The 17,217-nt window shown below is 41.2% G+C and overlaps 1 protein-coding gene across 3 annotated transcripts in view; it reads left to right on the top strand.

Moving 5' to 3' along the window:
• Nucleotides 1–1,141: 1,141 nt before the first annotated feature.
• Nucleotides 1,142–17,217, top strand: part of LOC144534979 (pleckstrin homology domain-containing family G member 3-like) — a 31,547-nt gene continuing 15,471 nt past the window's right edge. Inside the window, exons 1-2 of one of the 3 annotated variants that reach the window (XM_078277167.1) lie at nucleotides 1,142–1,343; nucleotides 7,733–7,800. In XM_078277167.1, the coding sequence (XP_078133293.1) occupies nucleotides 7,752–7,800 (49 nt within the window). In that variant the 5' untranslated portion in view covers nucleotides 1,142–1,343; nucleotides 7,733–7,751. Of the gene's footprint in view, nucleotides 1,344–7,732; nucleotides 7,801–13,610; nucleotides 13,663–17,217 lie in introns of those variants that run through there. The other 2 variants (XM_078277168.1, XM_078277169.1) reach the window with 2 other exon arrangements.

Raw genomic sequence — 17,217 nt, 5'->3', positions numbered from 1 at the left:
TTTACCTACACATAGGACAGAGAGATTGCTCTTTGTTACCACCAGATGGCGACATTGGCTTATTAGATATTGAACTAAGAAGAATTGTGCCCCTAAATCAGATTAATATGGGTTATACAAACTATTTATTTAATTTTAAAATATGTTTCTTATTAATAATCTATAGAATAGGGCCAGTTAAGGCAATAAAGCTGCACATTGTGCTGGAGAAAGTTAATTCTATAAGACTTCTGTATATATAGACAATAAGAGCTGCATTTTCAAGTATTATGTTGACTCTTTCAGTAAACTCGTCCAGCATGTTGTTCTTCACATGCACCCTAAATAAGGGCATAGAGGGGGTTGTGCAAAGCAAAAGCGCCCCTCTCTATTTAATCAACCACACATAAATTTGCACCCACCCAATTGATTCACTGAAGCCATCCTTTGTTAACCCCCCAGTCAACTGACCTGACCGTCATAAATGTATGGCAGGGTTACAATTTGTTATGTCCTTTCACAAGCCTGTCATTGGTTTCCATGTATTCTTCCACGAGTGGAAGTAACGATACTTTAATAGAAGAAAACATTCACACGTTTGTTCCCCTCTTTTTTAACGATCTCATACTGAAAGAAGTTACCGAACTATGCAGGCCAGATGTTCAGATGTGGGAACACCTCTGACACTCAACAGACACTGGCCTGTCAAAAACAAGCTGTCTTTTGTTACATTTAAGTACTCCTCGTAAATTAGACACTCTTAAGACAGGTGAACTTTCTTGCTTTTTTTTTTTTTTTTTAAAACAACTTTTTTCAAAAAATGTAAAACGACTTTGGTTGATTTACTTTAAGATACATATTCGTGTATTTTTGTTGAGAAGTGACAAATATGAACAAAACAACAAAATGCATCTTATAGCAACATCAGTTATTCTGTAACCAATATTATTAATTAACTTGGAGGGTCAATCGGTAACATAAGACAATAACATACATATGTTGTATGTTTTACTATTTGCAATCGAGATAAGCCAGAACCAGAGGAAAGAGGAAATTCACGTCTTCTTGTTATGGTGTTCACGGTTCACTACCAAATCGTAGTGGCTATATTTCCGACAGGTCTTGAAGGCAGCATCAGTTCTTGCGGTTCTTCAAAGATGCATGCAACAGTGTTTGTTTGGTAGATGGACTGCAGCAGTACAAGCTGAAGACCTGCGCTGGGACGTGTGTGTCTGTCTGAGCCGCTTTTAACATGTGAAAAAAAAACAACTACCGGAGTAATTTTAAGATTTTCATCAAGAAAGTGCAGAGAAACGTTTTACTGAGGACAAAAGTCGACGGGAGGAAAGACGTTGTCGAATTCGGTACGTGAACTGCTTTTGACAACTTTACCAAATCTTAGCTCAACGTTAACTTAGCTATGATGTCAGTTAAGCTAACGGTATGTCAAAAGGATTCCTCTTCTGTAGTGATTCTGTCGTTATTGATTTTGTGTTTTTGAGGTCTGTTAAAAAAACACTAAACATGTTATTAGCTTTGTCAGGCGCGTCTTGTGCTGTCGTTTAAACAAATGAACAAGGGGTGGATCGAGTTGACCATCTTAGCATTGCTCCATTTCAGCTAAACAAACTAACGTAATACAATTGCCACATAAATCTGTACATCTGCATGAGTGTAGTTGTGCTCATGGATTCAGTCAAGCAGCGTTTTGGAGTTATGTTACACTTCAACACATTCCTTATGATGAACCCCCTCGACTTTTTGACGTGCATTAAATAGATATATAGATAGATAGATACTTCATTGATCCCCAAGGGGAAATTCAAGTTTTTTTTAGATAGATCGATCGATGCAGGTATTGCATACAGATTTTAGGGAATTTTTGCTTCATATAATTTCACAACCTCCAAGATATAGTGTAGCCCTGGACGGGGGCAGTTTCTGTCAGATAAGTAGTGTTTGTCTTTGAAACAAAACACTCTCAGTTGGGTGAACTTTGATCAGCTGCTGGAGACATTTTTTATTTTTATTTTTTTTTAGAGGATGAGCTTTTTCCACTTAGCAGTGATGTCAGATTTAACTCGTGAGACAAACCAACTTCCATGCTGCCGTTGAATCATTTGAATCAGTTATTTCCTCTTTCTCTGCATCCCATTTCCCCCCCTATGGAGTCCATACTTGGCCCCAACAAAAGCTAATTGTTTTTTTCTAATGAGCACCCCAGTGAGACATAGTGAGGTTTCAAATGCAGGCTGTTCATAGGTCAATGACTTTCCCCACCAGCTGTTGAAGAAGAATGGGGCACAATAATCAATCAGTTGCCAGTGAAAAGTTCCATCTTTTACTCCTTTGACCTCACTTGACCTTTCAGACAATAAGTCTCAACATCATTTCAGATAAATGTTTCCTTAATGTTTGACCTGCACGATTCGGGGGAAAAATATGAATCATGATTTTTTTAGCTTAGAATTGATATCACGATTCTTTGCTACGATTTTTTTTTTCACGAAGTGTAATGTTTATTGCATACATGAACCATGACAAAACAAAACAAATTGGCAGTACCAAACAGATTTTTTTTGGCACCTATAGCACATTGCGCATCACCACAAGCCTGTAAACATAGAGGCTTCAATGAATAAAGAAAATAAAAGTACATACTGGCCATTTAAGTACAGTAGGCTACCAAAGATAGTGACATATAACACATTGAACTAAATATGGCCCTGATACAGGCTCTATCTGAACTCCTTGAACATGTCTTTACATAATTAGCCTAAAACATGTCAATGTCAAACGCTTTCAATAAATTAATTGGAGGAGGAAGTCATTTAAAAATTAAATCGCAAACAGGGGTGAGATCGAGATCGCGATTTTATAACGATTTATCGTGCAGGCCTACTTAATGTGATGAACAGCGTTCTCTTCCAGGTGGTCCAGACAGGAAACAGCCCAAGTGTGTCTTGGATCTCAGAGTTGGCACTTTATTCCTTCTTCCCTAGTCTTGGTATGCTGCAGCTGTGATAAAATGACCAGAGCTGCAGAATGCAGAGGTGGTTTCATCTATGGAGACCATAACTTTAAAAACCTGCTTCAATTTACCGGAGGTGCCATTGTTCTGTGTGCGGATGTGATACGGTCATATTGTTTGCTTTTTGTTTTTAAGCTGATAGAGTACAACAGAGGTTAAGAGAGAAGTTTAGTTGTGGGGGGGGGGGGGGCTTCCCGAAGGTTGTACTTGCAATGAAAAATCAATAAAAATATTGTTGAACAGAAAAAAGAACCTGCTTCTGAGCTTTTCAGAAGTCCCATTCATTATTTGTCATTTACTGGTTGATGTCAACTGTTTACCTTAACATTTAAACTTTCTTATTATATGGTGATATCACCAAATCAAATTTCTGTGTACATCTGGCGAATAAAGCCATTCTGATTCGGCTCTTATAAGACCATAAAGTTCTTGCTTTACAGCTAGGATTACATTGTGAGACTGTCCACTTTAAACAAGACCTGACGACTTTGTGTTTGTTTGAAAGTGAAGAGTGTGTGCCTTAAGTGATTTAGCATTCCAGACACTGTTTTTGTTATTACAGTGTTCACAAGCCCCGACAAAGGCACACGGGAGCTGTTTGCTTGCAGATGTAGTGTAATGCACCTTTAAATGGGTACTCTCCAATTCTATTTGTAGACTTGCTGTCTTATTTTACCCAGCAGTCTTCCACTCTTCCCTCCAAACACTGGAGGACATTATGGAGGACTACTTTCCCTCTCGTTGTCGACCATTTATAATTTTAAAGAACTGGAAATCTTCACTTGTCATTTGCAAATTAAGATGGCACTTGCCAACTTCACTTTCCAGGTATGCATTCTGTGGTTATAGGTCATTGATGGGAAGGTGAAAATCGCTATTTCTCCTTTTTCAGCACAGCAGGGAATGATTATTCTCCCATTAAGGGCTATTTTGGCCAGGATATATGTGCACCATATGGGCAAATCTCCTCACAAGTGCCCTGTGGGTGTTCATTGGGATGGATCACTTATCCCCGCATCTGCATGCTCACAGATAAAGCAGACTAAAATAAGAGGCTCATATGTTGTGTGTCTGTGGGAAGTCACGGGTTAGGGCAGTGCTTTTGTGAACGCTGTGGATTTGATTGAGGTGAAGAGAGACCGTAAGGGTTTATTGTTTCCCCCAGTGAATGAAAAGCTGTTAGTGTCTTAAGGACTCTGTGTCAGGGGACAAATGGCAGGAATAATGTGGGAAAGAGGGTACTAACAGAGGCTGTTTATCAGGGGATATTTTCTGCTCGGGTAGATGGGGTTAGAGGGTGAGAGAGAGGTCTTGCAAGATAAACATGGCATCAGTGCTGAAAAAAATAAAGACTGTCTCAGTCAGCCTGTAGGACCCTAGACCTCTGTCCTGTCATGCCAGGTTTGAGTTTTAAATGTTCTGAACGTAAACATCCGTGACTGATGGTGTCTTAAAAAAACCCGTACCACCGTGTCTGACTTCAGACATCCCAAGGGGCTTATGTCATACTTCCAGATTCCCGTGGGCCTAGTTGGGGCAGACGGTGAATGCAACGTGATCCGGTAGGTCTCCGACTGTAAGAGAGAAGTGCAGCCTGAATTTTCGGGACTATTTTTAGCTTCTCCTCCCATCGATTTGCTCCGCACAAGGACAAATCAATTTGTGCTGTTAATTGTTGCACAAAAGGTTGATAAAGTTCTCTTTCTGGATTCAGATGCTGGATCAAAACTGTATATAATCAGTTGTGAGCATCATCAGTTGGCAATAGTGCAGCTGGTGGCGGATGGGAGTTTTCTTTGGAGATTTGAATGTAAGCACAGTCCATTAATTGTCAGCAAGCTTGGCATCTGATAAAGCTTGATTTGGTTGAATATGATGTCACATCCTCACTGACTTGTCTGTGCCCCCTATAACTCTTGAAGAAACAGAGAAAGTGGCTTGTCTCTCCCAGAGCAGAAATCTTGGTTTCCTTTGACTTCTTTTGTAGACAAGTTCAGTGGTTTCACTTCTCTCATAACTTGACAGACTGTTACTAGTAAAATGAAATGCTCCAGATAGTCATCACACGTCCCCTGAGGACCCTTTTCTTTTGACATGTCAGGCCTGAGGCCTTGGTTCAAGGTATATGTTTGTCAGTGCGTATTTTCTCAGAGCAAGGCTTTTAACACATTTGCGGTGATTACTCAGTATAAATGTTCTCTTTATTTGCAGGAGTGCTGTATCTTAGCCAGCATCTGCCCCACTTAATTATCTGTTTGCTGTGTTTTAAAGAATGGAATTCGGGCTTTGACTGCCTGGATCAGTGTCATGCCTGGCAATTAGATGAACAAGGACTGAAGAAGTGATCAATGGCAGGTCTTTCTTTTAATAACCATCAGATTGGCTCTGGTAGCATCTGTCTTCAGTTAAGGGGCAAGTTGCAGATTCCCATGCAGGAGGTTCATGCTGCGGGTAATGCAGTCATCAGCTGTGGGAAAATTGCTCTCCATTTGTGTGAAATGGCAGCTAGTTCAAGCACAGGTGGCCAGCTTGGCATGAATGTTAAGCCTGTATAGTATTTTCTTTAGGATTTTAAATTTGTCCGTGCCCCCTCCCTAGGAAAACAAGATTTTGGAATTGCCAAATGTCAGCAAACGAGGTGAAAGTTAATGAGTTACGATTGTTGAATTCTGTCCAGATGTGTTAAGATTGTGGGTTAGACGGCTTTACCATGTCCTGCTAGACATTTTCACTTTCTCCACCCAAACCATTTTCTACACCTATTGACAGCCTTTGATAAGACATAGGAAAAACACTTTTAAGACCCAGACGTCTACAGCATATCTAGGTTTTGAGCCCATTATTCCTCCTTAGTCTATCTTCTCATTGACCAAAGACAGATTAGCATAGTTTTGGTCTGGTCATTAAGCGGGGTTAGCTAAGAGGTCATAGTAGGTGGGATTAATAGGATTTTGTAAATTCACGGTTTACTGAGACAAGTTCAAAGCATGACCCTCGACATGAATACTACTCCTGCAGGGTACACATGCTAACCCCCCACTTGAAAATCAATTGGTCAAAGGCTGGTTGAGGAGGCTTTATTACTGAAGACTGTCACTGTAGCAGCGCTGCATTGACTAAACTCAAATCTGCGTTTCTTTACTCAGATCCACATTGAAGGCACAACCGATTAAAATAGTGACGTAGGCTGGACTTTTGTCACCAACTGTTTATCAGTGGAATATGATAAAACCATCAAAATAAATGTGTCCTGTTAACCTGTGCTTGCATGTGTGTCCTTGTGCGTGTTCATTAGATACAAAAGGGGAACCACTCATCAAAACAGTGCACCATAGTGCTACTAATGGTCAAAAACTCCACAATTTTAAGTAAATAAGTCAAACCTAGTTGGCTTATGAGTCCAAAAAAGAACCTACATGTCATTTTGATAGGGTGTATGTATTGAAAAGATTGTATTGCTATATTCCCTTGTGCTTTGCTGTAGGGTGAACAAACAATAATAACAGTGTATTGGCTGTTGACTTTCTTGTTCCGTAAATAAGCTCTAGTTGAGTCCAGGTTGCAGCTGCAGGGACCATACAGTGAAACAGTGATTTTAATGTGTGGATCCAGCACTGTGGCTTTCCTCCTTGCATTCCTGCACATCTTAATTGGTGAACCTCCTGGCAGTGGTCTCGGTTGTGCCTCGGCTGGCCTGGCTGTCAGCTCGGCACAGTGGCCAGCAAACGCACTATGAACAATGCCCATCCTAATCCCTGAAGAATTCCTGCTCCTCTGATCTAGCTGGCCCAAGAATGTGATGTTTAAAAGGCCGGAGGCTCACCAGGAATCACAGGGAGAAGAGTTCTCATGCACGCATGTCTTCCATGTTAATTTGTTATAAGGAGTCAGAGTGAGGCAGTGATGTGAGAAGCTGGCAGCACAGTGGCTCTGAGGGGACACGCCTCATCATTAACGGCACCGCAGCCTGGCATGAGGGATTAGAAAAATACATGCCACCAGGGGAGAACCCGTAATCTCACTGGACAGTTACTATGATAATGAGAGTTTTGTTTTGATGTGCCATGGATTTATTTGTAACACTAATAAACAAGGAAGACTTGTATAACATTTTGTTGGGTTCACCTGTTTCATTCTTCAGTAATTTTATGTAGCAAACACTCATATTTATAGTGGTCAGCTTTCTTTTTGTAAAGCAATTTGAAATGCTGTTTTTGAAATACACATCAATTAAAGATGCCTAATTGATATTTATATAGCTCAAATGGCAGTCACCGAGGTTCTCAAATAACTTAACATTTACTTTGTAGCTGCTAAGTCTCTTGGGTATCGATTTATGTTAAGTTGGGCTGTCGTCTAACCTCGTGCCCTTTCTCTACGATTAGCATTAACTCATGTCACAGTTGTCTCCACTGTGCATACCTCAGTCCCAGCTTTGCTATATATTTTCAAGTGGCTGGTATGAGCCAGCACAGAGCAGGGGAATGGGAAGAATTTCCTTTTTATAGAAGACCTGAATAGACTGTTTGCGTTCTGTGAGAAAGCATGGCACACTTGAAAAACGCATCAAAACTTAAAAAGACTATCATAAAGTAAAGAAACACAGGGTGTTTTTGAAGGAGAACCCACCAATAATGATAAACAGTGCCATGTGATATGTACTGTAAGCCCTGACATGAAGTGCCTGAATTCTGCTTGACCCTTCATGTTTTGTTTTGTCAGCTTCAGAGGCCTGAGTGCCATGCCAGAGGGGTCCCATTCTGCTCTCCACCAGGGCCCAATGGGGGAAGGTAAGATCAATGCAATGATATTGAGTATGACCCATGCTCTGGTAATTGCTGCCTATGAATTGACCAGTCTTATAACATGGCGTTTAATAAGTAGGGTTGTTCCTAATGGTATATCTGGTTACCCTGGACAGTGTACTAACATAAAACAGAAGTACATCAGAGCGGAGGTAAATGGAAAAATGGAGGAATAGAGGAAATATAGAAGCTTGAGCTGAGAGAGCAGTGAACTCCCCACCTACAGTCCAGAGTAGCAGAGAGGCTCTTTGTGTGGTTGTGGAGCTCAGCCAACCTCTTTCATATAGCTGAAACCCCTGAACACTCACACATCAAACCAGAATGTGTCAGAATCCCCGACAGCCAAGATGGTTGGTCTAGCCAGCGGTGCTGACCTTGTATGTTGGGGGCCACTCAAATTACATATTATTTTAGTGTTCATTATCTTCAGTCACAGAGCCACAGCATTGACATAGGGCCTCTTTGTATCTGTTTGCCTGCTCTGTCCCTCAATCGCCCCACCGCCCCCCACGCCTCTGCTCTCTCTACTGAACACATTTGACGCTTGGCTTCCACTTTGGCTGAAGAATACCAGTGTGTCAATTGTTCCCTTTTTCCTCTGCGCCTGTCCCTTTGGTTGAGCTTTAGCCAGAGGAGGTTTTTGGCTGGGGGAGACATGTGCCACCCTCATGAAAATGTGTGTCTGTTTCCTCAAAAGGCCACTCTGCACTGACTACACGTTCTCAAAGCTCATTTTGCAGCTCAGATATCCAGTGTGAAATGACTTTAGCATGACAGAACACCCACTTGCAGTTGAAATGTTTTTTTTGTTTTTTTTAGAATGGTTTTGTTTGAATTAAAGTGTGACTGACCTACCCCCTCCTGCTGTGGATGGATGGATGGATGGATGGTAATTAAGGGGCAGGGCTGCTGGTAATGCGCTATCTGTGTGTGAGGTGATGAGTGGATGTGGTGAACAGGAAGGAGGAATGCACATGGTGAAAGGAAAGTCCCCCTGTCTGGTCAAGGTAAACAATACAAATATTGTGATGCCTATCCAGCTCCAATTCTTTTAAAAGTTCAAAGGTTTTGAAGTGAAAAGAAGCCATGTTGATCATTTTCACAACCAGCAGGCTTTGGATGGCGCTAAGCTTGCATTACTCTCTTTTGTTATTCTGCACTTTGAATTCCTTTTCCAGAATAATTGTATGACAGGAACTTACATAAGACCCATCATAATGTCCACCTAAGCTAAACTTTCAACACCACATGGAAAATATATTGGCTCAAAAAGTCTAGCCTGTCAATCCAATGACAGTAGCTCAGCCAGGCATCAACAGACCTGAGGCGGCATGAAGCATCTCTTTCAAAGATAAGGGTTCCCTCTGACCTACTTAACCCCAGGCAGGAATGTAGCTGTGTGTGCAGAATGTACAGCTTTAAAGGGATTCTGGGGGACGGACGGATCATCTCCATTCACTGCAGCTTTTCCAGACCAGTGGGCATAGGGTTGTGTGGATATAGATGTATGATGGCAGTGATGGCTGCATCTCTGAGTGGGCTTGTCAATGGAGCTCCTGGACTGGAACCCTCTTTCTGCTTAATCGCCTGTAGAATTAATCACAGGCAGCCTCAGGTTAGCCTACAGCAACTCCTGTTCAAGTTTTGAAGTCACACTCCCGACACCCCCTCATCCTGTATGTCCACATCTTACTAGTGTTGCAAAAGTTAATTTAAATAATTATGTAACATAGCCTCTATTGTGATATAATTCCACATCTACTCATTGTATTTAATTTCATTGTTTGGGTCACTTTCCCTAGTCTGAACAAAAGAATGTAGTTCAGTGTAAATTATTTTACAGCCTTGTGGCATTCCTCCTATAGAGACTTCCGGTGGATTACCCACATTAGTTACAGGCTCTCTGCTTTGGGTGTTCCCTTTAGATGGCCTCTTAGAAAGTCATTTGAATCAATAAAACTCTTTATCAGCTTCCTCCATAACACTTAACATTCAGTTGACATTTTGTAAACAGGCATGCAGTGCATTAGAATATTTTAGTGACACTGCAGATGTAATGCTAAACACAATGCTGGCTTAATAAATGTTAATTACATGTTATTGTAGATGGTTTATGTCATTAATGCTGTTGTTTCTTGTAATTTATTATATATTAACAAAATCATATCTGTTCTCTATTTAGTAAATGCACACAAAAAACAAGGAAGTAAATGCCAAAGCAAGCTGTCAAATTCCTCATTTGACTGCTGTGTACAGTAAGTGTTAAAAAGGTCTAAACTACAGGAGAGACAACATCACACCCTTTATTGCACTGCATGTGATAAACGGCTTAATGTGAAGTAAATTAAGTGTTCCACCCTGACCTTCCACACTTCACACAGCTGTCCTGCCACCAGCCTGTGTGGACTCTGCAGAGAGGCGCTAACGGGAGGATAGTTTGGTTGTAGACTATTTACAATGTTTACAATGGACTCACACCTCGGGGCACAGATGGTGTGTGTTGTCCAGAGGAAATGTGAGTTTTGATTGGATCCAAAGCTGGCTGTGTGCAAGTGCCTAAAGGGCTCTTTAAGGGGGGCTTGTTTATGGAGGAGTTTCCTAAGTGGATCATCCACATGCCTATGCACTGAGGTTAGCTGGCACAGCTGGATCCTTTAAGGGCCAGGGTCCAGTGAAGGCGAGGTATACAGGATTAAATTTGAGCTTTTTTGAGGAGTTTTGTCCTTTTGGTACTTCAAGACGCCTGCCTTTCTGAAACATGTCATCCTTTAATGCTGGTGAAGGGATTTTGTCCTTTTACCCTTCCTGTTTTAAATTGGTGTATGTTAAAAGGTTTAATCCACAAACATGTAAATGGTGATTCACTAGTATTTCACTATAGTAGCCTTGTCTGATCCAAGAGTAAATGTTTTACACAAGCATTTCAGGAATATAACAAGTTTAACAAAAGCATCCTGATGTTTAGTAAATGAGTGACATGTGTAGACGACACAAAACACAGTTAGTTTCACTTTTAAACATCAGACTTCTCCCAAAGCTTCCCAGCATAGCGTTTCGACCTTGACTGTCTGTGTGGAATGCAGGTTCAGTTTGCATGTGTGTACTCAGCCTCTGTTGTCCACGCGGTTTATTTACCAACCTTCAGGCTAATTATTAACAGAGCATTAAAAGCACCTTTTAAGGCCAAAGGCAGGTGTAAATCAAACCATCTTTTATATAAAGGACTGTTTAAAGCAGAAAACCATTGACGTGTCCTAAATTCTTTCCTCCATCAAGGGATAAGAAATCAATCCAGGCCATCGGTCTCAGTGTCTAATCACCACTGTTCTGACTCATGCTGTTTGATAATGGTCTGTGAAACTCGGGGCCTAATCCTCGGAGGCACCTTGTGTGCTTGTGCTGGTGCCTCCTGCCCTCCTGAGGGGCAGCCATTCGCCGTTGCCAGGTGGGGAGGAGTTTTTCCCAAGGGGATCAGTGTAAAACTACCTCCCTGTGTCCCAACAGCCACCGGGGGAGGAGTTGAGTGCCGGAGGTTGCGGAGGGGTGTTGAAGATGGAAGTTCAGAGTGGATCTTGAGGGGCGGAAGGGCTTATTGGGATGTATTGCAAAACACAATTCCCTTCCATCTTTATTCCCCGAGGGGAAACAGGGTCACACACTGTGCACTTGGCTCTAATAGAGTTAGCAGATTAGCAGTCCCCTCAAGAGTTGGTTTGAAGTTGCTGGTTTTTGTTGTTGCTTGTGAGTGAACATACTAATCAGCCAATTAGGAACTAAGTTTTTCCAACTTGTTACATGCTTTAATGTGGAGGGGGGGTGAAAGTTCTCTTTATGGCCATTGGGAATCTCCACAAAATCTGCTAGCAAAAAAGATAAGTGTATGTTACAAAAAGTTGTAAACTAACTCATGAGACTTGCGTTAGATTACCAGCACAGTAAAAAACACCTTTTATCCGAAGGGGATTGAAGGAATGTATGAAGCTGCCAAGACAGTGCCAGGCACCCAGGAAACAAGGAATGCTCTTCCCAAAGACTCATGATGAAACTGAGCACTAAAATGACCAATATTTCACAGTTGTTATCGTTATTGATCATGCAGTTGCAGGTACGATCAAGCCAGTGTCTTCTTGAGGAATATTGCAAGATGACTTAAGTTGTGATTCATTGTCCGTTTTGTTCAGATTCATCACCCTTTGATACATGAGTCAGTATGAATCGAGCAGGAGCGGCTGTGTGAAGTATTACTAAGCAGGCAGGGGCTTGTTTCTCTCAGTGGGAGGTTCTGTCCAAGTTTCTTTTATTGTTTTCTATGCTCAGGAAAAGGCTTAACACTGATGCTAATGTCAACGTACTTCTGCTATCAGTTTTCCAGTGGAAAGAGAGAGTCCTCTTCTGATACTAAGTGCTCCTGCAGCTTTAGGATAAGCATTTGCATGCTCAACATAGATATAGTCTATGTTGTTCCTGTTTCTTTGCTACTGATTTGGTTAGAAAACTAAAGGACACAAGCCAGACAGAACAGTACAGGAGGAACTTAAGCACAAGCTCTGGGTTATTTTTGGAGTCTCATAGGCAAATCAGGTTTGACTTGGGGTCCCAGTAAGTTCATCTGAAATAGTCATAAAGGTGTGTCTTTCTCGGAGACAGTCCCTCTTTAACTTTGCAGTGCACACTCATCGTTCATCATATTGAAAGTTTGGTCACAGCAGATGGAGTGATTGGAGAAGCTGATAATTCAAGCAGGGCTTTGACACTTTAGTCTTTCTGGTTTCTTGCTTCAGTGGGCGAATCTCATCACTAATACACTTTAAGGTATGCAAGGATTGACACATTAGAACATGTAGAAATTACAGTAATAAGTGCATTTATATATAGTTTTGATCAGTTATTTTTTTATGAAAATGTATTCAACTTGATAGGAATTATTATTATCTGTTGTTGTTGATGTTTCTATCGCACACCATCATTTTCTTCTGACTGACGTTATTACCCTTGTTTGTGTCTAGTTTGTTTCCTAATATTAAGTCAAGTAGACTGTACTATATACAAACATCTTTTTGCTGTCTGCAAAACTGAAGTTGGATAAGCCAGGTACGTGGATGGGGCAGTTTTAGACTTTGGAGGAAAGAGAACTGTAGCCTTGGGTAGAATTTGAATGGAGTCTGGTTTTGCATGAATGAAATGGGAGTCGCATCATCACAGGGTTTTGCAACCAACCACTAACGTCATAGCTACATGCTGTGTCTCATCATGTTCCCAGAGAAGGAGGTAATATTCAGCTGGAAAATGTGTTGCTCTGATATAATCCTGGCACTGGAGGTTATGGTAGGCACATTAGTGACTGTTTCTTAGATATGTCTGCCATTAGCCAAGCATGCTAAGATTGTTTTTACGCAAGCCAGAGCATTTTCTTTATAAAGGAATGCTTTGTCATCCCATAACTTCAGACGGATACAAATCATCTCTGTCGTACATGAGTCTATAGCCTTTAAAAAAGTTAATAACCAGGTGCTGGGGTATTTATGTCAGTGTTTCTATTCACCTTCTGCACCACCTTATTAGGCTCTGCATGTCATTCATATAACCATGATGTCAGAGGCGGACAAGTTTTTGAACGGTCTGCTTTGTTAACTGCATGATAAGCTCGGACTGAAATGGAAACAAGTGTAGACTTTATTAGTTCTAGACTGATTAGTCATGGAGCCCCTCGGTGAGTGTCCTGTCTGCTTTCTGCAATGAAACGAAAGCATTTACCCTAAATCACCTGTCGCATACCTGATGCTCATTTCTCTTTTATCATTTATACCCCTCACACTGGTTTTATCATCAAGCAAAGGTCCCGGACTGGTAAGCTATTTTATTTGACTTTTTTTAAGCCAGCACTGCATTAAAATGATCCAATGCCCATTTGAATTCATAGAAGCAACAAATGAGAAGGGAATGTCATGCTTGTAGCATCAACACACCTTTGTCTGTAAATGTTAACCTCGGCTTAACAGCCAGGAAACTGGAATTCAAAAAATTACAATGAGGGGTTGGGAGTTTTTTTTTTTTTTTTATCTGAAATTCCAACCATTTTTCATTTAGAAACAACATTCGTAATCTGTGCACACACAAGCAGCTGATGTAATGTAATCCATGAATGACCACACAGTCTATACACACTTAGCAGTCTTTCTGGTGACTTTGTTGAGTCTAAATGGCCTTTGAAAAACTACTGTGAGTTATTTAGGTTGCCTGAAATGTAGTCCAAATACTATACTATCTCTCTAGCCTTGACTTTGTTAATGGTTATGTCTGTGAGTTAACAACTGTATTGATGCAGTAGTGAAACAAAGGAGAGTGTTTTGTCGAGGTGGTGGACTGTGAAATAGTGGTCTGTGAAAAATCTATGGCTTGGTTGGCAGGTGAATCTGACTTTTAGCTGCAGTGTTTTAGCTGCTGCTGTTGTTGCTGTAATCAGTGTGCTATATTGTGTAAATGTCCAAATTCTACTCTTTCAAGTGTTTCAGTGTGTCAGTTAACACTAATTTAATGCTGACAGGTGATTGGAAAAACATGTTCGAAAGTGTAGTTTTTTTTGCAGATGTTGTATTTGACTGCCTTAGCCAATTGGTAGTTTTGTAGAAAAAAGATGGTTTAAACTAGCGTGCGCTGCTCACTGCCCCTGCTACAGTGGTTTTGTTTTTATAGACCTTTCTCTGCAGTTATTGCCAAAACATCATTGGTATTTGGGCTTTATATGATGAATTACAAGAAATATTTTTCCTACCAATAAAATTAATTGTAACAAATGTTGTCTTAAAGCAGTCAGAAAGCTGTGCTTATCTTTGATCAGTCTCAGTCGCTGAAGGGAAAAATGCTTGAATGTGACAAGACGTTTAGTTTAGTATGTATATTCATTTTCCCATTGTTAACCATTAAGGCAATGGCTTTAACACCGCAAGGTCTTTAACAATTGTACAGCCAACAAATGCAAACAAACCACGACACAGCTGACACATAGACACATGTGATACATCACATTCAAATATTAGATGACATTAACAAATAACATAAAAACAGCCTAATCATGCTTTCTTTAAGTGAAAACTTGTATATATGTTTCTGACAGCAGTACGGCACACTGTGGCTAAAGATCCTTCAGAGATTAGTGATGAATGTTTGCAGATGCTGAAGAGACTCTGTGGCACCAAGCAAGAACAGACATTCTGCTTCTACACTGTCTGTATGATAATGGTTGCCTATTATTTAGGATATTAAAAAAGAACTGCATCATAACTGGTGAAAAACAACGACACACACAGATACATATTCTTCCCTGTCCATACATGCTTGATGAAGTGTAGGGGTCACAGAGAAGCAGACTACACTGCAGTTTGTCGACAGGCAGAATGGAAACACTTTGCACTACATCGTACAGGAACAGGCCCTCTGCTTATCTTGGACTTATATGTTGACCAGATCATTTGCATTTCTTTGCATGACCTGTTTCAACAAAGTCAGTGCATGGTCCACCACTGTGGTTTTCCCCTTAAGCCTGTGGTGTGTGGTATCAGCCACAGATAATGCCTGCCTGTAGAGTCTGTGTCTGAAGCTAAGCTGTTGCTGGAGTCAAGTGTGTGCTCAAGTCTTAAGATAAGTCAGATAGTATTTCTACTCTACCACTGTCTTTTTAGTACAGTTCAGTCAGACTTGTCTTGTTTTGGCTCTTAGGATGTGCTTAAGGAGATATAGGTTATGATTCTGAGCATTAATATATTAACGAAACAAGTGTGGAAACTGTGCAAACATGGTGTTGATTTGTGCTGTTCCATCCCCCCTTGGCATTGACTGCAGCATAGCAGCTTTATTATAGGGGGATATTTAGTGTGAGGAAGAGAAGGAAGGAGGAAGGGAGTTTCACATGCCAGACACGGGAAAGCTACAAACCAAATGTGAAGACAGACAGGAAGCAGATACCTCGTTCTGATTCGTAGTGGTGTAGTGAGACTAATAGCTCACCAATACACTCCCTTTAAACCATCAATCCTGTGATTTGTCACTGTCAGCTTCTGCTTGCCAGCTCATCCGTTTCTCCCAGTGAGGTTTTGCATGGGAACTGTGTTGTTGGGGCGGCTTGGTGTGGATTGTGGTGCAAGTTGTTCAGCGTGATCAAGACTCTCATGAGCTCAGTACTGAGTCATGGAAAGTTTGAGGATGCCAGAAGATCAGTTTGGTTGCAGCCTCTTACAGATTGACAAAATACCTTTTTCCTACAACATCAGGTTTGTGTTACCAGCATGTGGGCTGCTGACCAATGATGCAAATGTAATGATGAACATATTTAGGTTATAAGCTTGTCAACACTGGTGAAAGTAGTGTATTTAAGGCTCATGACATAAGCTACATCTGTGGGCTATCAACACCAAATTATGTTCTCCATTCCCACTTTGCAATATCGCTTAAAGCTGGGGTAGGCTAGCCTTACAAGCCAAACCCACATCAAGATGTTGGGTCTGGAAACTCACCATTGGCAGGGCTCAATCCGAGGGGCGGGATAAACGGTTGTCTTTCAAATTCCCTCTGCACTCATAGCCAACCAGAGCAACGCTAGTTGATAGATTAAACTTTTGCCGTATCCGGTCGGCAAAACTCCAACACATCTTCCTTTTTTAAGAATGACTTCAGTGCTTAACTCCAAGTCTTCCAGAGTCTTCAGCCACATCTTCTATGTTTTTTCAAGTAGCAGGGAATTCACGCGGAACCGTCGCAACCCTGCCAGTCCCTTATGTTAAGCCTGCCCAACGACTCTATACACGATGTGATTGGCCTGACCAGAATTTGGTTTTTCCAGCTCGCAAGCCAACGTAGAGTTGCTAGACTGACTCTAGCTGCAAATTACATTTGCTGCCGCTAGGGTGCGTCTAGATTTCTAGGCTAGGGGTAGGCAGTTTTCTGGAAAAGGCCAAAAATGCCACCAAAATTTGTAAATACAGCCCTCCTCCTGCAACTCTCTCCTTTCACCAGACGAGCATGGGCAAATATGCATGCGCTTCATACGGTAACCTTTACGTAACCTTTCAATCATCCCAATCTTGATTGTGATCCCGATGGTGTTATATAGCGCCAATTCTATGAGAATTACCGTCCTGTTTTCTTTGCAAGCTTGTTGGCCTGTAAAGCCCTTTTGAGATGACATACTGAGATTCCAGGCTCTAGCTAGCTACATAAACATGAACTTGAATTAGCCGCAGCAGTGAGCCTTTGGATACGGTTACCAGTGTAGGCGGCAGTTACCAATGCTGAAAAAATAACTTTTTCTGCAGGATTTTTTTACCATCTGAAGGGACATGCACGTGTGTTTGCAGAACAGCCAATAGGAACGTCCTGTCACAGGCTAGATTTTCTAAAACTTGAAAA

This window comes from Sander vitreus, chromosome 20 (assembly GCF_031162955.1).
Source record: "Sander vitreus isolate 19-12246 chromosome 20, sanVit1, whole genome shotgun sequence".
NCBI classification, from domain to species: Eukaryota; Metazoa; Chordata; class Actinopteri; order Perciformes; family Percidae; genus Sander; species Sander vitreus.
Note: the sequence above shows the minus strand (reverse complement) of the source record. Positions and strands in the feature narration are given on the sequence as shown.